This window comes from Postia placenta (genome assembly GCF_002117355.1).
Source record: "Postia placenta MAD-698-R-SB12 unplaced genomic scaffold POSPLAscaffold_2, whole genome shotgun sequence".
Lineage (NCBI taxonomy): Eukaryota > Fungi > Basidiomycota > Agaricomycetes > Polyporales > Adustoporiaceae > Rhodonia > Rhodonia placenta.
Window position 1 is genome coordinate 3,057,171 of NW_020169833.1, and position 25,416 is coordinate 3,082,586.

Consider the following 25,416-nt stretch of genomic DNA (forward strand, 5'->3'; position numbering starts at 1 on the left):
CAGACCCAGATGATCTAGATGTTCTCGCCGCTGGTGATTCGGATGTCCCTCTGACGTCCTGCACTAGGTCTGAGCGGCCGTTGCACGACATTCCAGAGGACAGTAGCCGGGCAACGCATTCCATTTCTCGTAACACCGTTGGCAAGGAGGTTTCCAGACGTCCAGTAGCGCGCAAATCTGCCGCTGCTCCATCAGCCATGGCACCTGGGGACAGATTCCCCGCTGAGGATGACGAAATGGAGTACGGTCTTACTGGAAGACATGACGAACTCATCGATCGCTTGTTGGGTGTAAGACCTGGCCCGAGCAAAGGCAAGAAGGCGCCAACGAAGCCGAAGAGGCCGGGGGCGTCTGGTCCTGCGGCAGGCCGTCCTTCAGTCAAGCGCAGGAAGACAGCCCAGCTTGCAGCCGAGCCTGCAGACAACCCTGCGCCGCCAGTCGCCGTCGGTACAAGCTCAGCGTCGTTGATGGCAAGCTCCCTTTCTGATCGTGCGTCCACGCCACGGCGGGACGACCCCCCTGCACCCTTCCCCTCCCTTTCGCCGCTGCGGGATCCTGCTCCAATACGCCGGCGACGGGCTGCGAGCATCCCTGAGGCCGATATCATCGAGATCGAGAGCGATTCCGACAATGTAGCACCTGCACGGAAGGCTGCTCTGCATGCGCCACACAGTCGCTACAGCCACCTCGCCGGGCCGTCTTCTTCGCAAGACAGCGCGCTCAGTTCCACTGACTTTCTACGCGATGCGAGTGTCGTGATTGATCTGACGAGTCGATGAGCCTCTAGTATCTGTCTCTGTGGTCTGTGAGCCTGTCAAATTACCGATATCGTGCTTGAGGTACCGGATGTTATTGAATTGATAGTCGGACTGTATTCAGAAGTTTGTTTATCTCATTCACGGACTCATACGAGTTTTCTTGCCTACCATAGTTTCGTCATGTTGGCATGTAGTTTTAGATAATCAGGAGCGCGGTGTGCCTTGCTGCGAGCCTCCGATCTTTCGCCTAAACACACGCCACGTTTGGACTGACCAAGGTCGACCGTGTCTGGAACATGACCAGCCTGACCACGGACGTATTGACAAGCTTAGGCCGGCCTAAGAAACAACGACTGGCACTAAAACTAAAGTTCGGACAGTGCGACTGCCCTTCGCTGTATGCAATCCCAGTGCTTCATGGGCATGATCACTTCCGCCCCAGTTCACTTTGCTGTCGTCGTGGAATGAAGCTGTAGGCCGATGAAATGCCAATGAGATTTGCAGGATCGCGTGTGCAGTCACGCACGCTACCGTGACGCCCGCACAGGTCTCGGTGCGAAATCGGCGTCCGGAAGATGTACGAAGAGTACGAGGAAGCGGCGCATAAGCGAATCATGGGCCTAATCGAGCCCCTCAACGGCGGGGAAGCAGGACAAGATTGTGCTACGATGAGCAATGCTCATAAGCTTCCTCAGCAAGATCTACAAGAGACAGAAATGAACGGCGTGATCTGGAAACCGTGATGTGTATATGTTCCGAAGCCCTTAGCTGCATTGAGTCCATGTGTGACACATCCGGGTCCGTTGAGGAACGGCCAAAGACTCGGGGCCATGCAACGTCTCTGACCGCGAAGCGAAGACGAAATGTCGCTCGATTGAGCAAGCGTGCTGGCGCTTTGGATTGCATTCGGGCGTCTAACGATTCTGCCCTTCATCGATGCAAAAATACTCGACTTCGAGGACCAGCAGTCTAACACGTCGGGCATTCTGCCTCGGTATTTACATCGGCACCTGACCTGATCCCACATATCGACTCTATCGTGGACGTCCACTTGATGCGCCCGAATTGGCTCCAGCCCAAGTTGACGATGCTCGTAGCCTGGCACTCCCGAAAGCACTTCAAGTGGGCAAGAGACACTGATGGGCTGCGTGTATGATCCATATCCACCTTGTTCTACCTGCTGCTATGCTGCACTCCCATACGAAAATTCCCACTCCAGAAGTTTGTGACCTTTCTCATCTCCCGGCTCCCAGTTCGTACCATGCTCTCTAATAGAGATGCCGCCAAAACCTGTAGCGACCTGATTGCCATAGTCGACGATTTCCACGATAGAATGACACTCCTTTAACTGGAAGTCGATGAGGCATCCTGTGCGTGGCATCAATGGTGCAGATTCTTTACATGGGGTCTGGCAGCTGGCATCTCTTAGTTGCCAACATATACGTTGATGGGCGGCTGCTTCCTCATTCGTTCGAATAAATTGGAGAAAAACTCGCTCTCGTATACAACGCACTGCGGATATACACAAGGTCGTTCCTGCGTGCTACAGCTGACTAGGCATGGTTGCGTCTGCTCACGAGGTGGGGAGTGTCTCTTGAGAATGATCTTGACGATGACTATCTGCTTCAGCTCGGTCGATTCCCTCCCTCCGGCGCATAGAGCTCCTGAGACCCGTCGATGCATCGGAAACTGTGACTGACAATCTCGAGCAGATTTGAACGACATAGGCATTATGATTCAGGGTGCTGCTGCTGGCACCAAGACATCATCAGTATCCTATGTGAATATTTCATAGCTGATGCTCCATCACCTAATGATATCCAAGTTTTCAAACAATGCTGCTGTAGCACGATGCCGCCATTTGACTGATGCAACGAGCCTGGTCATGTGAGCACGGCCACAGCGCGACTGAAAATCTGCGACAGTTCACTCGTTGTGGCGCTCAGCCTTCCTCTCGTCTTACATCCACCATGTCACTGCTACCCGAGTCACCCTTCCTGGAATTCTCGCCTAGGAATAAGCCAGCCATTGAGCCGCTTCCTGACCTGAGTGCTTCGGATGTCACGAGCCGCAAACTTGTGGGTACTTGAATTGTTATATGATTGTGGTTAATGACAGCAATGTTGTGATTTAGGTCTGCCAGCTGTTCGAAGAAATCATCTTCGTCGAGTTGGCTAGGGCAGGCTATGTAGCGCATTACAAACGCGGAATGCTCGACAGTGGAATGCTCTTCAATCTAAAGATAGTAGATGCGCTACGGCACCGACAACGCGCATGGAGAAGCATGACATTGACAAGGACCATGTCGCTTGTTTTTAGGCCAGACCGGGACCCCAAGATGTTCGCATTCCGAGGTGGTGTTTTAGCCATTGGCTACGTAGGCGAACCGACACAAACATTCGATGCACCTGCCATGTTATATGGTGGCGTTTTCTTTAGCGAAGTCGATATTTACAACACGCGCTCGAAGAATGTGGCGAACCAGCACCGTCGTTATAAGCTGCCTTGGATCTGCACTGGACTCGAATTAGATCCCGCGCAAGACCTCCTGGTGGTGTGGCACAGTCTCAAACCGCTCCATTGGCAGTCAGGGTCGAGGGTCTGTGAAGAACGAGACAAAATTCGGGAGAAATATGGATCGACGTGCGTGATTATCATTGAACTGTTGGAACCTGACTGCCAACTTCTGACCCCACAGATTCGCCTTCTTATCTCTATCTAATGGTAAGACTCATTCATTGGCTACAATAGCCACTCAAGGATTTGCCGGGCGAGCGCACTATGACGAGTATGGAGTCAAGATCTCGGGTGACCACATTACCCTGATTGATAGATACACAAGTTGGGGTGACACTATTGTTTGCAACTGGAAAGATATGAAGAGCCCTGTGAGCACGACTGCTCTCAATATTTACCAATGAGTGTCTCACTTGTTTCAGGTGTATAAAGTTGGCTATAATCGCGACTGCATGCTGAATAACGTCTGCCTCCTCAAACCGCGCGATACATACTACAAGCAACCTGCGGGTGGTGGATCTGCATCTTTTGATGTATTTGCGAAGTCCGGAAATGTGAACCATCTGGTTGCAAACTTTGAGCTGCCAATGCTCCGCTCTCACGTCAAATGCAAGATAAGCCAATGTGACACATTCCGTACAAATGACACCGCGATACATTCCTTTGAGGACGCACCACCTATCCTGCTATCAACATCTCCGACACCATCTATGCTACAATTACGGCTCGTTCTCTACCATAACTCCCCTCACAATCCAGTCATGCTCACCGAATACATGGTCTTTGTCTACACAAAGCCATTCCTGCATGCTGTCTCGAACTTCGTCTCTGGCAAACAGGCTACTCGCGAAGTCGACACTATTCCCTGGAAGCAGTGGGGCCCGAGCTCGTCTTTCTGGTTCAAGCATGGCAGTTCTGTCGAGGACTTGTTCCACGAAGAAGCAAATAAAGACGGAGAAGAAAGATACCACAAATGGAAGAATGCGTGCTACGGATTTCGAGTGCTCTTGCCTTCGGTGATGCTAGATTTCACTCCACTGGATGCGGATGAAAGGGAAGATCGCCGACTGCATGGACATAATGACATACGCACCGGCACAGACATTGACAAGCAAGACAATTGGTTCAAAAGCGCAGCATGCACGACAGCTGCCTATCGCCAGACCAAAATCAAAGGCACGCCGTTGGGAAAGAAATATACGTGGTACATACTTGATGAGGACATTCTGGCTATCAGTGTAAGTGATGATATCTCTGCAATTCAGCGCGCTCATCTTCTTTCTACTTTTAGAAGGAAGAGAATCAACCCTGTAGTGTTGATGTTCTGACAATCGGCGATGTAACGACCTCACTGTCTCAGGATCTCGACCACTTGTCGATTATTGACTAGCTTTTAGTTCGGCCGCCTCTTCTCCACATGATGTAGAGCTATGGCTTCCTATCCATGTTTTTCTATTGCAGAGCGTAGAACAAGTTGCTGAATGTATGATATGATACTATTACAATACTCGACAATCGGAAATGTGGGCACCAATGACTATTTAATATACTGATTTCAAGCTGGATGCCTGCAAGGCCGGGTCTGCGAACGAGCCAAGGGGCCACCCACGATGGCTGGGGGCGCCAGCGTAGCAGGGAAGCGCGATAATGTGTGCCTGTATCTGCCGCACTGGCATGCCTGCTTATGAATATCAAGATCCCCGTTTTCACAATCCAGTTTCTGAATCAGTCCATTGGCGGCGGGTCGATCTCTCGCGCCACAATGATGACGACTCAAGTGAGGTGTACGGCCGACGAAATGGATGAACACTACATGTGGAGGAAGTGTTGCCTATAGTCACACGCTGCGACACCAGGAGGTACTGTGCGTCTCAGTGTGGCCAATATCCCGCCTCTCACACGAAGCATTCCCCGTGTTCTAGACCTATCGCCGTCTTGACCTTCATGCATCCCTCTCCGGTCGAGTCGTGGCAATAATAGTACTTCCCGCCACGATTAGCGCATTGGTGTGCAGCGAGTATCCCCACGGAGTCGGCGGGTTCACATCTGCGAAATATCGTGAAAGTCAATCAATGGGCCATCTCTAGCAGCGGACATGACGCACTTTTTGACTGCTGCTGTAAGCTTCTCGTTGTTGTTGTAGCAAGTTCTTCCACGCGCAGCCAGCTGGAACGTGCGTTTGTGAAATGCGCAAGCAGAAGAACTGTGAAAGCCACGTACTAGATTCACTAACTCGCGGACAAGGGGATGGCTCTTGTGCTCCTCCCAGTCGCGAGCGTACAGATCGTCCTCGCGGGCAAACAGCCCGTCATTATCCCACACATCCCTGGCAGCCAGACCTATGTCGGAGTCGTCGCGGGCATAGTAGTCCGCAAGTATAGTCGTAGCAAAGAATGCGAGGAAAAGGAGGATGGACTGGATGGTACGCATTGCAGCTTCTGTATCGTGAGTAGTGGACTCGATGCATTGACACGCTGATATTACCCTGTATTTATATGCGACCTCAGAAGACCACGGGCGCCCGAGAATGAAACCCCCGGCCTTGGATGATGTCCGGAGACACCGCTGTGGGGTCGCCTCTTGCTGTAACTGATGGGCTAGCATCATGCCGTGTGATGGTTACCGTAGCTTACCGGTCCAATGTTCACATATGCTCGTTCTACAGTATCCGACTAGGTAATAGGCTCGGACCGATGAGTACGGCCGCAATCTTCGCAAGAAGCCAGAAGCAACGGAGCATAGCGAGTCTGAACATATTTGCAGTGAGCGAAGAGGTTCAGTCAGCGGCAAACGACGAGGGTTGAGAGCTGAGGGGCGCTCCCACTGGGGATCCGACTCGGAACAACGGGCGGTCTGATATCTTGTGTCAAATTGCAGTGCTGCGGGGCTTGCTTAATGCCGTGTAGCAGATCCCAGAGCGTCTTTGAAAGAGTGTGAGCATCTTCCGCTGTTGTTTCTAACATCTGAAACCAGAGTTGTTGCTGGTGTACGTTCGACGTCCTCAGTAAGTAACGGGTGTAATGCGATCACGATGACAGAAGGTGACAGAGTCCAACGGTGTGGGCGCTTATGGGCGCGTCGTCGACGCAAGTCACTAACGTCGAAAACGTGGTGTGACTGACTAGTACCTCAGAAACTCTGCGAGGTGCTTCGTAGCCGTATGCAACCGAAGGCAATCGATGCGCAACTATGCCACTGACTCAAGACATCTTACGCTTTCATAGTTGGCAAGTACTTCAAATGTGGCGGATTGTAGTTGTTCACTAACGCATCTTATGTGGAGTGTCAGTCAAGAATTTATAAAGCAGCCGCGATGAAATACGACGACTAGGACAGCCTCGATTTCGTGCGCGTTTTGCCACTCAAGCGGCCAACTTCGAGCGCGGAACATGGTCATGACACTAACGGGTCCAGTTTGGAGGAGACAGAGGACGCATTTAAAGGCATGACCGTTGGGCTGTACGAATTCGTGCTGTCAGATGCAATAAATGGGGAGGACGTGGGCTAGTACTTGGCACACTGAAGGGATCTTCGCATTGGAAAGCGATCAGAATTGTCATGATTATAAGAAAATGAGGTGCATGCCAGTGTCATTCAACGAAGAACAACGCTAAGCGTCGTATGACTATTCGGAAGTATCGTTTCCACTACTTTGCGTGTCTTTGGCTCCGATGGTCCTACTGGCGATTGGCAAGCTGCTTCTATTGCCTTGACATGGTTTCATTGCTCGGAATATGAGTTTTTTTTTCAAGCGAAGGGCTTACGGCTAAACCATGATTCCTATCTCAGGGAGCTCACGCACCTTCCCTTGTTGGTATGTGTGTATCCTTTTCCATACGCTAGATTGTTGGCCCGGGCTCTCGGACGTTCAGCGCGCTCAGTGCCCGTTCATGTCATGCATTTGCCAAACATCCACTCCATACTCCAGTTCTAGAGTCTTTGCATATTACCACGCGCACTTGATAGTTGTCTACAGTCTTATGCGAGCTCAGCACGTCCCTGACCTCGCGCCTTATCTTGACTGCAGATCACCACACGGACGGCCGCTTTCTCAGGCGTTTAAATATGTCCCCAAGGCTGCGAACACTCGATGATCCCATACTGTTCTTCGCGCCCACGTAGCCAGGATGTCGAGTGAGAAGCAGGCCCTCCTACCAGCAAAGACAGCGGGTCAGTACACGCTGGTCATCCATGGCGGCGCAGGCACGATGGACAAGAGCAAGTCGACGCCGGAGCTGCGAGCGAAGTACAAGGCAGCCCTCAGCGGTGCATTGCTTGCTGGGTATGATGTGCTCAGTCATGGTGGCGAAGCTGTGGACGCGGTCGTCGCAGCGGTATCATACATGGAAGGTACGTGTCCCTATAGTGTTACTAACCGGTGTAGTGACGATACTCTCGTTCACTAGACTGTCCGCTTTTCAACTCTGGCAAGGGCGCGGTGTTCAATGTTGCTGGGAAGGTGTGCTCTTTCGTGCCGTGCAAACCGAGCACAGCTCAACAGTCTTTCGCAGAACGAGCTGGAAGCCTCTGTAATGCTATCTAGCCCCCCTTCGACGCATCCGTCCATTCCAGTAACTAGACGTGGCGCAGGTGTGGCCCTCATGACTCGTGCCCGCAATCCATGCCAGCTCGCCCGTGCCCTGTACCTGTCGCCCTCGACTGCGTACCACACCATGTTCTCCGGCGCCGCTGCGGAGGCTCTTGGCCAACCGCTTGGTGTTGAGCTGGTCGACGAGAGTTACTTCTGGACGGAGGCGCGCTGGCGCGAGCACCGACGCGGCCTCGGGCTGCCGGAGGAGCCATTGCCCCCGCACATGGGTGGCGAGGAAGCAGTACCGGAGGACCTACTGGACAATTTGCCCACGGGAACTGTGGGCGCGGTCGCGCTGGACGAGCGCGGCTGCATTGCAGCGTGTACGTCGACGGGTGGACGCACGAACAAATTAGTGGGCCGGATTGGGGACACACCACACATGGGCGCAGGATTCTGGGCGGAGGAGTGGGCGGTGAAGGGCTGGGTACGGCGTACATGGAGAAAGGCCAAGGGGAAAAGTACCAAGGTCGCACTGGGAGTTAGCGGGACCGGCGACGGCGATGTACGTTTCCCGGTCTGAGCAACACCCTCTCATGCTGATTCCTGCGCCAGTATTTCATCCGGTTAGCAACGGCGTCCACGATTGGGCGGCGGATGAAGTACCTGCATGAGCCCCTTGCAAAGGCGGCTAGGCATTGTGTAGAAGAGCTTCGTCGTGATGGAGGGGTGGGCGGAGTCATTGCGCTCGACAACCAAGGCAACGGTACGTTCCCTCGCAGACTGTTATTTCGCCCTGACGGCTGACCAGAAGCTCTTCCGAGCCAATAGTCGCCATGCCCCTTAATTGCTCGGGCATGTATAGAGGAGTTGTGCGTGAGGATGGGGTTCCGAAGACGGCGATCTTCGATGACGATGAGCTCGAGTAACTAAATATGTGAGTAACTCCGTTTAGAAGGTATTCGTGCGAGCTGATTACCGCGCAGGTCCTATGTTGTAGCCTAAATCGAGTCAATGATAACAAATGTGCTGAGAACTGGGCTGTCTTTAGGTCACACGCTGTACTTCGTTGACGACCGACCGCCACATTGCGCCGGAATGCCCGTGACATGGATGCATGATCCCCGATCCCACTGTATTTCTGCGGTCTCGCCCTCACATGACGGATTGCGTCCGTACTGCGCTGCGGGCCGGATTCAGTACCTGTGACTCTTCGATCGTATGGCCTCGCAATATATTGCCGAGGTAATCCCTCCTTCTAAACATTAGTGTTTGATATCCCAGTAGACTAATAGTCAGACTTTGTCTACAGAACTCGATGCGTCTAATCGTAGCCGTGTCTAGTAGTTTGCGTCGGGTGGCCCTCTGAAATCCCGCATGCAAGTGGCTCTGACATAAATCCTCCTGGGTGAAGATCTATGCACAGCGATTGCATCCGAGGGAACTGTCTGCAACCTGTGCAACGCGAGACGCCGGTCGCATTTAGTCACGACGGCTTCGTGGCGTGTAGGTTCCCTCGTTGCACACATGATCCCAACTACTCATCTGCCCTGATTTTGTACCGGACCCTTGTCCAGAGTCTTGGCGCTTTCGCCCCGATCGTTGCGACCCTTGTCCGGGGTACATAAGCTATGCGATGACGATGCATCCTGGCTAAGAGCACCATCGCCAGCACGATGACGCTCACTCCAGCTCTACTTGCCTTCGCGGCGTGTCTCCCTGTCCTAGCGAATGGTCTACCGCAGGCCGCTTCTTCCGCAAGCACTGCGCTGCCTACTTCAACGGCCGTCGTACCCGGCTTGAATGACCTAGCCATCAGTGCGGGGAAACGCTACTTCGGCTCTGCTACGGACAATCCGGAGCTCAATGATACGACGTACACCTCCATCTTGGAGAATTATGCCATGTTCGGCCAGATCACTCCGGGAAACAGTATGAAATGGGTGCGTATGACTACGTCCTCTTTAGAAGGTACTGAGCTGACGTGGTCCAACACTCACAACGTCTTGCAGTATGCCACAGAGCCTGAGCCGGGAGTCTTCACTTTCACAGCCGGCAATGTCATCGCGGATCTCGCGAAGTCCAACGGCATGGTGCTGAGAGGTCGGTCGCATCCTCCAGCGACCTTATGCTCAGGTCTTTGACCAAGGCTGTAACATTACCAGGACACAACTGCGTATGGTATGAAGAGCTTCCGGACTGGGTAACGGCTAACAACTACAATGCGACTGAGCTTGCCGCCATCGTCGCCAACCACACCGGTACGCTGGTAGGGTACTACGCAGGTCAAATGTGTGTGCACTGTAGACATCGCTGAAGGGAACTTGGCTTATGGCTGATATTTCATCAGTTGTAGGTGACACTGTTGGCTGGCAGCAGCTGTTGCGTGCTGACCATGATCTGAATCCAGATGCATGGGATGTCATCAATGGTAAGCTTGAGGCACGCGCCTCTTGACGTCTCATATATTCATTGGCGCCATATGTATCAGAGCCACTCAATGACAATGGCACAATGCGCGAGGACGTCTTCTACGACACGCTTGGAGATAGCTATATTTCAATCGCGCTGAAGGCCGCACGCGCAGCTGACCCGAACGTGAAGCTTTACATCAACGATTACAACATTGAATACGTCGGTGAGCGCGAGCGGCGCTTCTAGCTATACTGAATAACTTACATTGGCCTTGAGGCACGAAATCGACGGCAATGCAGAACCTCATCAAGCAGTTACAGGCGGACGACGTACCAATTGATGGCGTCGGTCTGGAGAGCCATTTCATCGTTGGCGAAGTGCCCACGACGATCGTGGAGAACATGCAGGCATTTGCCGCGCTCGGACTGGAGTTCGCAATCACAGAGCTCGACATTCGTATGGAACTCCCGGCAACTGCTGATCTGTACGAGCAGCAGAAGACGGACTACTATACCGTCGTGTCGGCGTGTATGCAGGTTGAACAATGTGTCGGTATCACTGTCTGGGACTGGACTGACAAGGTATGTCTTTCCAAGTCTTGAGATGTGAGTGGATGACACAACTCGGCGCCTCAGTATTCGTGGGTCCCGTCCACTTTCCCTGGCTACGGAGATGCTTGCCCTTGGGATTCGGTGCGTGTCATGATGGTTTTCCATCTGCATTGTCTCACTGAGAATGATATGTTGGCGCATCAGAACTATGAAAGGAAACCAGCATTTGATGGGATTGCTATCGCCTTGCAGGGTCAATCTATCTGATGTGCCAGAGCCGTGGAGGCTGTTGGCTCTGAGTCTCTATGCCTTCTGTACAACTGTATGGAGCAATGAATGGAAGAAATCGGTAACATGCTGTTGTCGGAGTCTGATTGTGATCCCATCTGCATGCCGATCTTCCTGGGGATCCTGAGAGGGGGAAAGCAATATCGTAACAGGTGCTTGTAAGCGCGCATTTAGGAAGGTGCTCAATTCTTGATACAGGAGCCTTATAGCACCCGCTCATCTCAGACTTCAAGAAACCACGGCCATGGCCTCGTTCTGCGAAATACTACTATTCAAGGTGGCGTGGGAGGTCAAACGACTACAAGCGCTCGTAGACGGGTGGTGGTTTCTCTCATTAGGACGACCAATGACAAGATTTGTCTGCACTTGGATCTCTGGCTACTTTCATTTATGACGGTATTTGAACTGGTATATGCTGAACATAATTGTCTATGGCTGAATATCCTTGCACATTATTTGACGGCCGCTAGATCCCTTGCCACGTGTCATGAATATTTGATTGCAGACTGCTCATGGTACCGACATTTCTGCTTTCATTTAGCGAGCTTCTACTCACAAGGGCGGTCATCTGCCTTTGCTATGGTGCAGTTCCCACCCGTGACTTTAAGATCGCATGGTGTCGCATTTGGCTACCGAGGTAACTCCCGCTCCGCAAATGCCGTCAGCAACGAGCAACGCTCAAACTTTGTTAGAGCCTACAAGCTTGATTGCGAGGGGTTATATGCGTCCTGGCCTGCTAGGAACAATCAAGCTTCCCATATAGTCCCTTCTTCGAGACTCCACTGACGACCTACGTTCTTCTGCCTCTGACAACTACCCCCGAAACTCGAGCGGGCCGTGAACAGCTTCTGTCGTGCAAATGCAATTGGCAATAGTCACGTTGACCTTACTGCGCAACAGCCCGCGCCGCAAACGTGGCTCTGCCGCTCGTTGGCTATTTTTAGACCAGCTTCTCAGGACTTTCTGGCTCATGATGTTCCTTGTGGAGATGGTATATAGCCTGGTGAGGAGGATAAACTCTTGCTAGGGTATCCTCTTCGATCAGATGGTGCGTATTTCAACTCTGCTCACCCTTGTGGGCTTTCTTCCTCTCAGTGCTGTATTTGCGTTTCCGCAATATGCGTCGTCAACAAGCACCGCGTTGCCTACTGCGACAGCTGTCGTCCCCGGGCTGAACTACCTAGCCAGAAATTCCGGGAAGCTCTATTTTGGGACGGCCACTGACAACCCTGAGCTTAATGACACGACGTACACGTCTATCATGGATAATTATCTGCACTTCGGGCAGCTCACACCGGCAAACAGCATGAAATGGGTACGTTGAGTCCACATCTCATGGCAATAGTTTGTCAACGTGACGCCGACTTCCATTTTGCAGTACGCAACGGAGCCCGAGCCTGGAGTGTTCACTTTCGAGGCAGGTGATGTCATCGCAAATCTCGCGCGTTCATACGGCATGTACCTGAGAGGTGAGTTGTCATCTAAAAGAGACCTGCCTGTATGAAGTCAATGGAATACACAGGCCACAATTGTGTATGGTATGAGGAGCTCCCAGACTGGGTGACGGCCAACAACTATACCGCACCGGAGCTTGCGGAGATCGTCGCAAATCACACTGGAACAGTAGTAGGGCACTATGCTGGTCAGGCGTGAGCATTTCGACTACCAGAGATTAAGCTTGAGTGGCTAACGTGTACTCTAGATGTGAGTAGACCCTGCTGTCGTGTCATGATCATAACTGTGCTGATTACAAATGGCGAGGCAGATGCTTGGGATGTTATCAATGGTATTACCACAACCCGAAACATGATTATCTTTTCTTATCGGTATTTCATGATTTTCGTAGAGCCTCTCAATGACAACGGCACCTTCCGCGAGGACGTTTTTTACGATACTCTGGGAGAAAGCTACATTTCTATCGCCCTTCGAGCCGCTCGCGCTGCAGACCCCCACGCAAAACTTTATATCAACGACTACAACACAGAATACGTCGGTAAGATGTCAGCCCTTGTTTTAAACAGAACCAACTGACGATGCAAATTCAAGGCGTGAAGTCTACCGCGTTGCAAAACCTAGTGAAGCAGCTGCAGGCTGACGGCGTGCCAATCGATGGCGTTGGCTTCGAGAGCCATTTCATTGTCGGAGAAGTACCAACAACGATCGTCGAAAATATGCAGGCGTTTGCCGCGCTAGGACTGGAGTTCGCGATTACGGAGCTCGACATCCGCATGGAACTCCCGGCGACTGTTGAACTGTATGAGCAGCAGAAGACGGACTACTATACTGTCGTGTCGGCGTGTATGCAGGTTGAGCAATGTGTCGGCGTCACTGTCTGGGACTGGACTGACAAGGTGTGCATGCCTGCCTTACGAGCACATTTGTGGGTATGTCATGATGACTTGGCTCAACAGTACTCTTGGATCCCGTCATCTTTCCCCGGCTACGGAGATGCTTGTCCGTGGGATGCGGTGCGTATCACTATGTCATAAGCCGGGCTCATTCTCTTACTCAATATGTATTTTTCATGTGGATCAGAACTTCGTCAGGAAGCCGGCATTTGATGGCATTGCTATTGCATTCGAGAACCAAAGTGATTCTTGAAGCATAAAGTGGCATACAAATGAGTCGAATGTGGAACATACCGATTGTAAGCGGGGCATGTTATGTGATGATTCCGGAACGCATAGACCTGCACTCGTCTGCAGTTTAGGCCGCCAGTACGTAGCTATTTTGATAACAACCCAGATTATCCGTCTCGTTGGCATTCATTCTCGTCATATCTGTACACTAGCGGATAATACATACAGGACTACAAGCTGTAAAATGACTACAACAGACTAAAGTGTCGTCAACTGCCATAATAAATGGGTGAAGTGTATAAGTCAACTGAGTTTCTCGCTATCATCAGGTTCCATATCTGGATCGTCTATATTTAGCGGATCATATATGGTGATACCTGTGTCCATGTCCCCCGGCGAGGACGGTGGCGCGTGTCTCTGATTGATTTCCCGTACATTCAGCATGAGCCGTGGTCCCTATAGTACGTTTCAGCAAGTTTCCGTGGAGTACCCCTAGGATTGGAGCCACGAACCACAACCCCTAGTATTGCAAGCAACCACCTAGACAAGTATACTGTCAGCTTTGCCAACGAACACGACTTAGAGGAACTCACGGAAATCCTAATGCAGCCAAAGTTCGTGGTCCCAATGCAAAGAGAACTGTGTTGATGACCATTACAGCTGCGGGGATCCTATTAGCATCCGATTTGTCCGCCAGATACACCCGTGACAAACCGAATATAACGGCGAATGCCCATGCACCATCGCGAAATAGAACGGCGAGTAAGTCGATGTTACCCCATCCTGCCTTCCTTGCTTGTAGATATCGTCGTATGGTTAACGTGAACAAGAATGTCTCGAATAAAATTGACGTAATGCTATAAATACGTCAATTAAATGCAGTATATAAAATGCGCGGTGGTAAACACACCTGTAAGCTACTAGTTCTACAGGGATATCCGCCTCCACACAGCCTGCACTAGTCATGATTCTCGGAATACTGATTCCGAGCATTGTGAGCATCACGATACCCTCCGTCGCGAACAGTATCACCATCAAACGCGCGATTGGCTTGTTGCCGGTGTACAAAGCATACACTGTGGACGACGTGAGGCGACTACGGCAAGATACGAGCGAAGGGACCGACATCGAAGGATTAGCATAATCTCGACGGAGAGTTCAAGGATAAGGGCTGATACACCTTCGAAGACGATCCATTGCCGGCACGTCATCCGATGTGCTTGCAATATGCTTTAGTGTTCACTCAGCCATTAGCATCCATGAAGACTTTTACGGACGCACATGAGAGCTATTAGCGAGTAATATCGAGTTAAAAAGTAAAGGACCTTGGGCGGAGACCATGCTGTCCTGGGGTGTACATGAGCTGCTGCTGGTTTATAGAAGTCCCAAATGACGAACATCCATATATACGCCACCTAAGGAAATGAGCTACAGAACGATATCGAGGACAATAGCGTGATAATGTGAAACCCACCTCCAGATCCGTAGTAAGGCAGATATCGAAGGCGAGTAGACACAGGGCGGCGACTGAACGGGTTGGGATGTCAGTACTTCAGTACTAGCTTTGGTCAAACGCCACATGATCGGCTCATACCCGAGCTGCGATTCGCTTCCTGTGACTGTGCAAGTTGCAGGAAGTAGGCTCGGTCGACCGGTGCCAGGGCTACATGCCAACTTGCGGTGGAGTCTGCCATCGAGTGGGCGATTGAGAAGATGATGTTCGACTGTCGAAAGCATGAGGGATGACACACATATCGCCTAGGCTGTGTTCGACGACCCGGTGCTGTGTTTGCGGAATATGAAGTTTCGTCCGTTGCCGGTCCGATGGAGTAGTACTAGTATGGTGCCTTTGAGATCTCATCAGGATGGCGCTGATCTTAGTAGCCTCCTGCATACTAAATAGAGCGAAACCTTGGCAATACAGTCGGTCGCCATAAAATATGCCTCACTTTCAGATAGTCCACTTGATTGCATACCGTTCAGCATCCACCCGTTATGAAGGCGATGCAGAATATTGGACGAGAGTCTGCTATGATGATAGTTGATTCATGTTTTATTATCAGATTCGATTGTGTTGCACTGTACACATTCTTCTAGCCATCTTCGGGAAATTTGGGAGTCTGGAGGCCGCTGCGGTGCTCACGTCAGTATGGTGAAGTCCAGGTTTCACGTGCCTGCCTGGGTGGAACAGCATTTTCGCCCAAACATGTGAATGTTGAAGATGGCACGTATGAGGTATCGTTTCAAGTCTGGTCTGGAAGCTGTGCAATACACTCAGGCCGCTAACCCATGTTGAACAGATGCCGAGTTAGGACTCGGAAGTTTCGGTAACGTGCGCCTCGATGTTGCCTGGGCGCCAATCAAATCGCATTCCTTCCTGGAGCATGATGGCACTAGAGTATCATAGTGCTGAACTGCTCCTAAAACCAGTTGTCCACAGCGTTCACGCTCCCATATGCGAGAGGGCGACTTATTTTTCTATGTGAGTGGCAGATTGATCATGCAAAGGATTTCCTGATATATATAATTGGTCCCCGGGGCATGCGACTTAAAACTGCGAGCGCCCGCCTGGCGTATGTCACCCGTATCACAAGCCGACACCGGCGCGCCAAAGTATTCTACTTCAGAACAACGGTGTACAGGATCCCAAAATTCCGCTCTACCTGTACAGTCCTCTATGCTGTTACGCCGTAGGGCACCCCTTATGGTTGGTTATTTACTATGGTAAGAGTCCTGCCGGCATCCATTTTCTATTATTTGCCAGTGTCGGCTTGTGAGACGGGTGGCATACGCCAGGCGGGCGCTCGCAATTCTAAGTCGCGAGAGACTTGACTGCATTCACCTTTTAGCAGGCAACTCTAAATACTACTACTCGCGATAGCAACTGAGTTTGTTCACGATCATGCACCCTCCTTCGATATACACCCATGGTATGCACGGATCACTGAATCTTTGTAGATCAAAATTGTCCATAGAAAGCCATTACAGAACCCTCAACCAATAATCTCAGCGAAACTCTAATGCTTCCGTGAGAGAGGATAACTCGGAGCATCGAATCCTCCGTGGACAGTCCACGGGACTCATCTGTGGCCTTCGGAAAAGCTTCTGGTGCGTAATGATGGATTAGATGTGTGTAAGATTTCCCACTGTGAGCGTCCACAATCACTTACAGGGCCAACTTATGTGCTGTCCTATATAAGGACCTAATACCGTTCGGAAGCAAGGCATCTCCTTTCCCCTGACAATCACGAACCAAGTGTTGTCCGACATGCCTCACGCACTTGTGACGGATACTGGTGTACAGTTCTCCTACGAGGACAGTGGAGCGCCGGTTGGATCGACTTCTTATGTTACTCTTGTTCTGGCCCATGGTGCCGTCTTTCACGCTCGTATGTCGCAATAATCTTTTGTGCGGCAGAAGAGTTGACCTATACAAACGCGAAGCAATTTTTCGCCGCATGTTCCAGTTTGCGGGCGAGTGCAATATGCGTCTCGTTGCTGTGACGCTGCGGGACTATCCTGGATCCACTCCATTCACGGTCGCAGAACACGCTGCACTGCGTAGCCCAGATTCTACAGTCCAGGCCTCTATGATTCGCGACCGCGGATTCGAACTTGCAGCATTTCTCGCATGGTTGATTCGCACCGAGAACATACCACCGATGTCGTTCTCATCCAACTCCGTTGACGGCCGCGTTGATGTTTCCGGTGGGATGGCGGTTCTAGGATGGTCGTCGGGGAATTGCATGACACTTTCAATGTTGGCGCATGCGGCCAGCCTTCCAACAGAACTACGGGAGATTCTCGACCCTTATATGCGAACACTCTTCGTCTATGGTACGTACTCAACGGGGCGATTATACTATCTCCTACAGCTAATGGCCTCAGATCCGCCGCACTTTGTCTTCGGCGCGCCAAAACCTGCTCTCAAGGAATTGTATATTCCTCAGCGGGACCCAAGAGTGTCCGCTAAAGCCGTCAGCGACATATTCATGAATTGGGTCTCAAAATACTATCTTCATTCCGACACGGTGCTAGAAAACTTACCTGCGCTGAGCCGTGCCGAGCTGTTCTCGGGAATCGCACAAGACGCGGCCGACAACCTATCTCCAGACACACAGCCTAGTATTCAGCGAATGTCCGCAGCCGAGATTGACGTGATCGCCGATTTCTCGGTCATGCAGCGTTCGCACATAGCTATGATGGACGTAGACCCTTCCGTCTACCACGAGAACGCACGCCGCGCGCTTTTGGAGAAAACCGCTTGGCCGCGCCTGCGTGTTGTACACGTGTGGTGCGATAGGTCGCCCGGGGAGCTCGTGTATGCGGCTTGGTTTGCGCAAAAGATGATGATGGAGCCTGAATCAGCGGAGGGACGAAAGGTTGTCTTCAAGCGCATGGAACGAGCAAATCATTTCGTGAGCTTGTCATACTTTTTACGAGGCTTCGGATGCTGACAGACCCGAACAGCCGCACTGGGATCAGCCGGAAGCCACTGTTCGCATGTTGGCAGAGCTTACATAGACTGCCTCTAAGTTGAAATATCTTGTAATGATTATGGGTCCGCTCAATGACTATCTCGCCTCCCATGCCTTAACACGGGCTTCGTAGACCTTATTTCCCAAGCAATCAATCCCGGTATGGCCCACGTTCACCACGAATCCCGGGCTTCTCGTAAGTGATCTGACAAAGTGGCCGCAAGCTGCGTCAGACTAAGAAGTTCTGTATGTTTCCGACCTGCCATTCGGCGGTTACGATGTATTCTCTCGGAATCACTCAGTGCAACTGAATCGCTTCAGGGCAGCATGCCGTTAATTGACATTCTCATTACGCCCTCATGAACACGTATTTTCTTGAATCTCGCAATTGCGCAGGCCGCTGACAGATCGCTGTGACACTGACACTGTAAGCGTTGTCAAGGATCTGTCGCAAGCTTATAGGGCTTTAGCAGCTTGAACAGTACACGCACTTAACTCCCCCTCGGCATGCCTCACGCGCCCATTGATGACACAGGTGTCCAGCTGTACTACGAGGACAGCGGGGCACCCGCTGGATCGCAGGCATATGTCACCCTTGTTTTGGTGCATGGCAGTGTCTTCCACACTCGTATGTATCTGCGACTCTAGTTCATCTATGCATGATAGGCGCTGACAGTGGACCCATGAAGCGATCTACCGTCCCATGTTTAAGCACGCAGCAGAGTATGACATACGCCTCGTCGCTGTAACACTTCGGGACTACCCTGGATCAACTCCCTTCACGCCTGAGGAGCATGCCGCACTACGTAGCCCGGACAAAGAGATGCAGGCGGCTATGATCCGGGATCGCGGCCGTGAGCTTGCGTCATTCCTTGCCTGGTTTATCCGTAAGGAAGGTATCCCTCCTATGACGATCTCCCCCAGCGGTAACGGGGTCGAAGAAACAGTCGCTGGAGGACTCGCTCTACTCGGATGGTCCTGGGGGAATTGTATGACCATGTCCCTGGTCGCTCATGCGGATAGCTTGCCGGAAGAGACCAAGGAGCTGCTGGAGCCTTATATGCGCACACTAGTTGTATATGGTACGTACCGACAGCTATCTGAACATCAGCGTCAATGACATCTGGCCTAGATCCACCGTACACAGTCTTTGGTGCACCGCACCCCACTCTTGAGGAAATCTACGCACCTCATCGAGACCCTAAATATGTTGGGACGCCGGCTATCGATGCCTTCGAGAAGATGGTTTCAGCTTATTATACACATTCTTCGACGGTTCTCTCAAATATCGCCTCGATAACCCGAGAAAATTTCTTCGCTGGTCTCTCGCCACATTCTGGCGCCAATCTTGTCTGCGACATTGAACCTACAATTCAACGCATGTCTGCGGACGAGAGCGCGGCTACGACTGATAATTCAGTTTTGGAGCGGTCGCAAACAGCGTTTTTCCGCGTGGACTCGTCCATCAACGTCGATAACATGCGTCGTGCGCTCCACGAGAAAGTTGCGTGGCCACATATGCGCGCGATCCTCCTCTGGTGTGATAGATCGCTAGCAGAGTGTGTCTATGCCGCGTGGTACGCTCACAAGATGTTGGATGAGTCTTGGCCCAAGGACGGACGCAGGTTTGCTATCACGCGCATGGAAGGGGTCAACCATTTCGTGAGTATGGGGTTTTGACAGCGGTCGTAGAGATGCTCAGCGTCTGTTACAGCCACATTGGGATCAGCCACAAGCAACTGTTGAGGCTTTATCGAAAGCTATATGATGGTCCACACCTAGCTTAGCAGATGTCAAGAAATGTATATGAGAGTGTACAAGGATTCGGGCGTTGTGTCGACTCCATATAGAGGGTCCTGTAGAATGTCTCCAGAGCGTTGGATGTACTTACGTTTTGCGGCAGTACCAGCTCCAGGCGGTGAGGAAGTGATCGGTACATAAATATGCCGCAGCACTGCAAAATCGAGTCACTTTGCCGGAGTGGTTAACGGGATCGCCTGCTATTTCAGCTGACAGCGGTTGGGCTTTGCCCGCGTGTGTTCGAATCGCACAGGTGACGCGTTTTTTCGTCCTTTGTGCTGGCTTCCCACGTGGTAGTTCTGCTACTTCAAGCTTCAGCTTCAACGCTCGACGTCTGCTTCTGTGTCCGGACTTCCAAGTGTGCCATTTTGCCAGCCGTTAGCTCGTTGCACGTTTTGGAGCCGTAATCGATACCTTGCGCACTTTTGCGTAACGCGACAGCCAATCTGACCATTTTCTAAACGCGATCTCGTGGTAGTGATGAGCGCGAACAAGTACTCTAACCTCCCTGACATTGTACGCCTTGTTTTCTGTTTTGGTATAACTGTCGACTAATCTATTATCAGGACACCGCGCAGGATGTCTATGAAACTGAGGACGTCCTACCATCGGCCCATGACAGCGTATGTTTCTTTCCGTGATCAATCCAATCCAGCCAAGTTCTCTAATTCATTCTTCTGCTAGAAAGACGACACCAGTGACGAAGACGTAGGTGTCGCCACGCGCTCGCATGTCAGAGGCAAGAATGGAGAATCAGGCAGAGAGGAGCTCGATATGAGCAATCTGAGTGCTGAGGATGCCAGTAAGAAATTCAGGAAAGCGGAGAAGAGTGCGTCCGCCCATAATGCTCGCGTCCTCATGAGACTGATACTAGGTCAGAACACCACAGGCCACGAATACAGTATGTTTATCCGCCATCCCCAACGTCGTCGGATGGGTCACCCCCGTCTACGCCTGCCGCCACGCCCGCTATGCCTCTCTCTCAGCGTCTACGACTGCTGCAGGTCGAATTGGCGGCCCTCGAAGTAGAGCTCGCAGACCCATCGAATCCGCTCCTGCAGAAAGAGCGTGAGGGAGGACACGACCCGGGCGAGCTCATCCGAGGAATGGTGGACGTGAAGAGCCGCCTAGAGAAGATCAGTAAAGTCAAAGAAGGCAAAGGGAGGCTTGTCAGCGTGGTCCTTGGCGAGGAGGGTCCCAAAATGGCCGAGACAGCCAATGCTGGTAAGGCCGCCCCCAAAGACAAACCGTCGGCTCGCGAGGATACCACTGCAGGAGAGAAGGCGAGGAGTCCTGACGTTAGAGACATTGTTGAGATGGACCGTCGGGTGGGAGACCTGGAGAAAATCGTTGGGTCCTCGAGTACTGCTTTGGATGAAGTAAGCCGATATTGATGCTATTCGAAGCGATGATGATGGTTAATCGACGCCCGTCACCATCTAGACGTCACCTCTACCACCACCGCTTCTGCCAATGCTGACCCGCCTTCACGCTCAGCTTACACTGCTCACGCAACCGCGCCACGTCGACTCGATTTCACGGCGACTGAAGCTTCTTCTTTCTGATCTGGAACGTGTGTCCAATGCGAATTCTCATCCGCACAGCTCTCAGCGCCGTCAATCTTCACACCACCCATCAGGGCCCGCATCACCGCACCCCGGAGCCGCGTCAGCTTCCAATAGCACTATACCCGCTGCACTACACGAACAGCTTACACCTATTCTTACGCGGCTGGCACCGCTCCTGCCACAGATACCCCATATTTTGACACGTCTGCGCACTTTATCGACACTGCATACGTCGGCAGCATCCTTCGAGACCACGCTGGCGAGCCTAGAAGAAGAGCAGCGGAAAGTCCATGCTGCACTGGAGGAATTAGACCGCGCCGTGCAGAGCGTGGAGAACAGCATGAAAGAGAACGAGGATGTCGTAAAGCGCAACGTGAAGGACCTCGACGAGCGGGTGGAGGACGTTGGCAGGAGAGTGGAGGAGTTGAAGGTCAGTCAGAGTTGAAGCTGAACGTCCGTAACAGCATTACAGTGTCGCACCGTCTTCCTTGTTTCTCCACGTCACAACAGTTATCATTGCAATTACCGATGTCAGGGTCTTTCGCCATCGCTCCATTGGCTCAATGGTAAGTGTCGGCCTACATTTCCCGTGTGTTTGTAGGCATTCTTTGGCCTTGATCCTCATGAAACCCCTGGACACAAATCGAACCACGATTCTCAATTACCGAACAATGAACCTGCGGACTGGGAAGGCTGGTCGCGACGCGCGGCTGGACACTCAATGAGGATTTCCTACCCGGGTTGCGGTGAAGGTTATTTCTTTTGTTTCAGGCCAATCCTCTGCGTAAGCCAAAGGCCAGAACTTCTGACACAGGACGACGTACGCTATTGTCACAGCGCTCGTTCTATCTCGTTAGATACTATCAGTCTGTCCGGAAGGATCAAGACTCCATATGGCACCAACTGAGGCGCCCAGTGAGTACATCAGTATGGCTAACACCGAACTGTCCGGTCCCGGGATGGCCTGATAGCTGACGTACTGAGGGTTTCCGCGGCACTCGTGAACATGAAGCTAGAAAGCCGGCATCCATGGCTTCGTAAAGCTACTCAGCAGTGCTACTCGCAATAAATTGACTGTCGTTGCGACTTTTAGTCAAGGCGATAGTCGTCAGGTAAGGACGTCTCCATGGCATTGTGTCTTTAACGAGCGGTGCTATAGCAGGTGCAAGTGAGACACTGAAGACAATGCGCCAAATTGACAGTCGGACGAAACACTGTAAAGCAGTAATAACAATTGGCAGTGAACTAGGATCCGGACCCAAACTGACGGTTCCGCTGGATCAACGGACCTAGCGGCCCCGCTATAGTGCATCTGTATCGGCGTCTGGCAGGGCAAGACGATAGCGGAAGCAAGTCGCGGCTTCCCGCGACAGCTCGTGCGTTACAAGGAGAGTCGTACTAGGTTTGGCGTGGGTGCGTTGAGGAGGCGGTGTGAACGCGCCGCTTTTGCCGTGACTCGTCACGGTCACGTGTCCCCGTTTGGCTTTCTATGGTATGTGGACGAGTCAGTTCGGCAATGACTTGTCTCTTAGGCGTTTCCGCCCGGCACTTTGAAGCAGTTGGCCTGAGGACGCTCTCATTGACTACTGACTCGATGATTGACGTAGCTATCAGCGAATGCGCCGGTGAATTCGTCTTACTGACCACGTTTATAAGCTGTCAGTACCCGCTATTTCGGGACAATATGCCCAGCTCGCAGCAACTGCGCCTGTCATTGCGCCTGGTTAACTTGTTTCAAGAGCATAGTGTGTACCTCGGGGCATGCAGGAACTTCTATGCGGACAACGTCGGGCCGTAGCTTTTGGGCACATATGGCACCGAAATGACTAGTTGTGGCACTAGCCCGAGGTGACACCACCCCGGCCATACCACACTCGCAGTCCGCATCAAACATCGGGGAGTAGCAGGTACGGGAGGGCGTGCTTCACGCATACCGACAATACGGAACCGCTGAATCAGTGTATTGTGAGTGAATCTGCTGTGCATTGCCTGACTCACAAGGACGTGGACACGGCTCCTAGGACACGTCGTTATAAAGTGTGTTGAATGGCACACATATATTCATTCGCTCTACTTCACACAGTTCCCACTTCCAAGCCCCTCCACCCTCATACCACACGAAGCAGACAGAGATGGCCGAGTCATTCCGTACGCTGCTGCATAATGTTCAAAATGATTCCGCTGCTGAGATTCATTCAGACTGGCGCATGCAGCTCAACAATTATCTCCAGAGCAATGGCGGTTCTCGCTCGTTGACATGGGAGGTCTACCAGTCCGGCCCACAGCACCAGCCATCATGGACGGCAGTCGCATATAGTACGTAGCATGTTAAGCAGCTATATCACCAATGACTGACCAAAATCTGCATCTAGTACGAGGAATAGAGTACGGCAAGAGCACTGGGACCAGCCAGGGCGCCGTCAAGGAAGAAGCCGCACGGCAGACATTAGCCGCACTTTACCAAGACAGAGGTTTCCGAGGATAGAAATGCAGCTTGGGGTTTGTTCAACGCTTTCCTCCTTTTCAGCGAGTTTCATTGGCTGACCGTGCACCAGATCCTTTTTTCTTTACTGTTGCTTTGCTGTTACCGCTATCGAGTCTGATTTCCTACTCTCTGATTATGCAACTCACCAACAAAGCATTGCCATATACTGGTGCTTTCCCCCATTACTGTTCCTTAAATTTTATTATCTCATATTGGATTGCAGAGGACAAATTGTTTATTAGTTAGGATCCTTCTTTGCTTCAGTAGTCTATGGACAATGTATCATTAATGTATAGTTCCTACTTTTTCCAATCACAATTCTGCTTAACTGTCCATAAAGCTTTTGCCGTAATGCCTGGATACCTGCTGCGATAGGTGCAGGGTGATGACACTATCTAAGACGTATGAGATTGCGTCAAAGGTATGACTGCGTCTCAATGCTAGAGATAACTCAGAGTTATGCAACATCCGGCATCAGCTTGCCTATAGTACTTCACCGCAGCCCGTAGACATCGCGTCTGGCTTCTGCGCATGAATTGCCAATATTACCCGGGGTTCACCTTGCGCAATGACCACCATATGACGCACGGTAATATGGGCGCGATATGAATGACGTGAACTGCGGCTTGAGTGCGCTGCGGCAGTCCCACCGTGTCCTCGGAAGCTGTCGGCGTGGATCTTCTATACATTTGGCTGCGGAGGCGATCGTCCAGAGTGGGAGATACCGATCGATACTACCGTTGAGATCCAAGATCGATGTAATCGAGTTGCAGAACGCGCGGCCGTATTGCGCAGCTCTGACATCAGCGTTCGCCGCTATAGGTTGACTTGGTTCGGAACCGATACCCAAAATAAAGGGTGCGAGTCGAGTCGGCGATTAGCGGTCTAGATGACAGACGTAACGTGTAACGAGAAGGCCGCTGAGACGAATTGGCGGGTATTGGTCCACTCCCTCCCCTGTGAGACCGAGACTACAAGAGAGCAACTTGAATTGAGCTGGATCAAAACCATCCAAGTTGCCATCAAGTGTCGACCTACGACAGCACGGGAGACCAGCACAGAGTGCATCTCTATTACGAGCGGTGGACACTTACGTCGTATCTAGAGGCGCCGCCATTGCAGCTATGGGCATAGGCATATACAACGTATATGAAACGCGTGGGCTCCTAACCAGACAGTTGTGACCAGTGAGTCAAGACATTTATATTGACTCACAATAGCTCCCCCGAGACTGGAGGATACGTGTAATTGTACCGCTATTGTGCGGGGATCTGCCAAGCAGAGGCCCGAGGGTAGGCTTTTTGAGCGGCAATTCACATTCTCAAACGCGAATGTAGCCTCCGCAGACGAGATAGTACTACTAGTGGGTAACCGAGCAACGCCTCAGATCTGATGGGAAAATCGATTTGCGATGGTAAGTCTTTTGGTAATAAGTTATCAATGCAA

At 51.7% G+C, this 25,416-nt stretch overlaps 8 protein-coding genes and 1 non-coding gene across 9 annotated transcripts; 7 read left to right on the forward strand and 2 right to left on the reverse strand.

Annotated features, from left to right (window-relative positions):
- Positions 1-2,728: 2,728 nt before the first annotated feature.
- POSPLADRAFT_1044002 (hypothetical protein) lies at positions 2,729-4,743 on the forward strand (the record flags this gene model as incomplete). Its single annotated transcript, XM_024478440.1, has 6 exons — positions 2,729-2,836; positions 2,893-3,401; positions 3,457-3,482; positions 3,510-3,646; positions 3,698-4,513; positions 4,702-4,743. The coding sequence occupies 6 exons, from the start codon at positions 2,729-2,731 to the stop codon at positions 4,741-4,743; spliced, it is 1,638 nt and encodes a 545-aa protein (XP_024343420.1).
- A 427-nt stretch (positions 4,744-5,170) lies between these two features.
- POSPLADRAFT_1131026 (hypothetical protein) lies at positions 5,171-5,705 on the reverse strand (the record flags this gene model as incomplete). Its single annotated transcript, XM_024484018.1, has 3 exons — positions 5,171-5,321; positions 5,380-5,441; positions 5,496-5,705. The coding sequence occupies 3 exons, from the start codon at positions 5,703-5,705 to the stop codon at positions 5,171-5,173; spliced, it is 423 nt and encodes a 140-aa protein (XP_024343421.1).
- Positions 5,706-7,402: 1,697 nt separating this feature from the next.
- POSPLADRAFT_1053258 (hypothetical protein) lies at positions 7,403-8,735 on the forward strand (the record flags this gene model as incomplete). Its single annotated transcript, XM_024480370.1, has 5 exons — positions 7,403-7,625; positions 7,682-7,734; positions 7,787-8,371; positions 8,422-8,572; positions 8,638-8,735. 5 exons carry the CDS (start codon positions 7,403-7,405, stop codon positions 8,733-8,735), a joined length of 1,110 nt encoding a protein of 369 aa, XP_024343422.1.
- Positions 8,736-9,482: 747 nt separating this feature from the next.
- POSPLADRAFT_1132099 (glycoside hydrolase family 10 protein) lies at positions 9,483-11,039 on the forward strand (the record flags this gene model as incomplete). The annotated part of the gene is made up of 8 exons (XM_024484170.1): positions 9,483-9,749; positions 9,819-9,909; positions 9,972-10,100; positions 10,217-10,237; positions 10,298-10,444; positions 10,498-10,802; positions 10,857-10,913; positions 10,956-11,039. The coding sequence occupies 8 exons, from the start codon at positions 9,483-9,485 to the stop codon at positions 11,037-11,039; spliced, it is 1,101 nt and encodes a 366-aa protein (XP_024343423.1).
- Positions 11,040-12,105: 1,066 nt separating this feature from the next.
- Positions 12,106-13,884, forward strand: POSPLADRAFT_1064814 (glycoside hydrolase family 10 protein; the record flags this gene model as incomplete). The annotated part of the gene is made up of 7 exons (XM_024481851.1): positions 12,106-12,375; positions 12,439-12,529; positions 12,583-12,707; positions 12,822-13,053; positions 13,107-13,411; positions 13,472-13,528; positions 13,596-13,884. 7 exons carry the CDS (start codon positions 12,106-12,108, stop codon positions 13,659-13,661), a joined length of 1,146 nt encoding a protein of 381 aa, XP_024343424.1. The 3' UTR covers positions 13,662-13,884.
- A 344-nt stretch (positions 13,885-14,228) lies between these two features.
- POSPLADRAFT_1133430 (hypothetical protein) lies at positions 14,229-14,850 on the reverse strand (the record flags this gene model as incomplete). The annotated part of the gene is made up of 3 exons (XM_024484345.1): positions 14,229-14,496; positions 14,550-14,715; positions 14,766-14,850. The coding sequence occupies 3 exons, from the start codon at positions 14,848-14,850 to the stop codon at positions 14,229-14,231; spliced, it is 519 nt and encodes a 172-aa protein (XP_024343425.1).
- A 2,057-nt stretch (positions 14,851-16,907) lies between these two features.
- POSPLADRAFT_1131574 (hypothetical protein) lies at positions 16,908-23,970 on the forward strand (the record flags this gene model as incomplete). Its single annotated transcript, XM_024484106.1, has 20 exons — positions 16,908-17,028; positions 17,084-17,476; positions 17,528-18,057; positions 18,251-18,313; positions 18,661-18,745; positions 18,807-19,199; positions 19,250-19,779; positions 20,484-20,540; positions 20,602-20,746; positions 20,797-21,296; positions 21,361-21,490; positions 21,725-21,915; positions 21,950-22,051; positions 22,087-22,269; positions 22,323-22,400; positions 22,502-22,597; positions 22,817-22,977; positions 23,487-23,522; positions 23,569-23,801; positions 23,858-23,970. 20 exons carry the CDS (start codon positions 16,908-16,910, stop codon positions 23,968-23,970), a joined length of 4,140 nt encoding a protein of 1,379 aa, XP_024343426.1.
- On the forward strand, positions 20,084-20,176 carry POSPLADRAFT_t27. The gene has a single exon. It is a non-coding gene; the product is annotated as a tRNA-Ser (tRNA).
- An 889-nt stretch (positions 23,971-24,859) lies between the features above and the next one.
- Positions 24,860-25,075, forward strand: POSPLADRAFT_1044007 (hypothetical protein; the record flags this gene model as incomplete). The annotated part of the gene is made up of 1 exon (XM_024478441.1): positions 24,860-25,075. The coding sequence occupies one exon, from the start codon at positions 24,860-24,862 to the stop codon at positions 25,073-25,075; it is 216 nt and encodes a 71-aa protein (XP_024343427.1).
- Between the last annotated feature and the right edge of the window lie 341 nt (positions 25,076-25,416).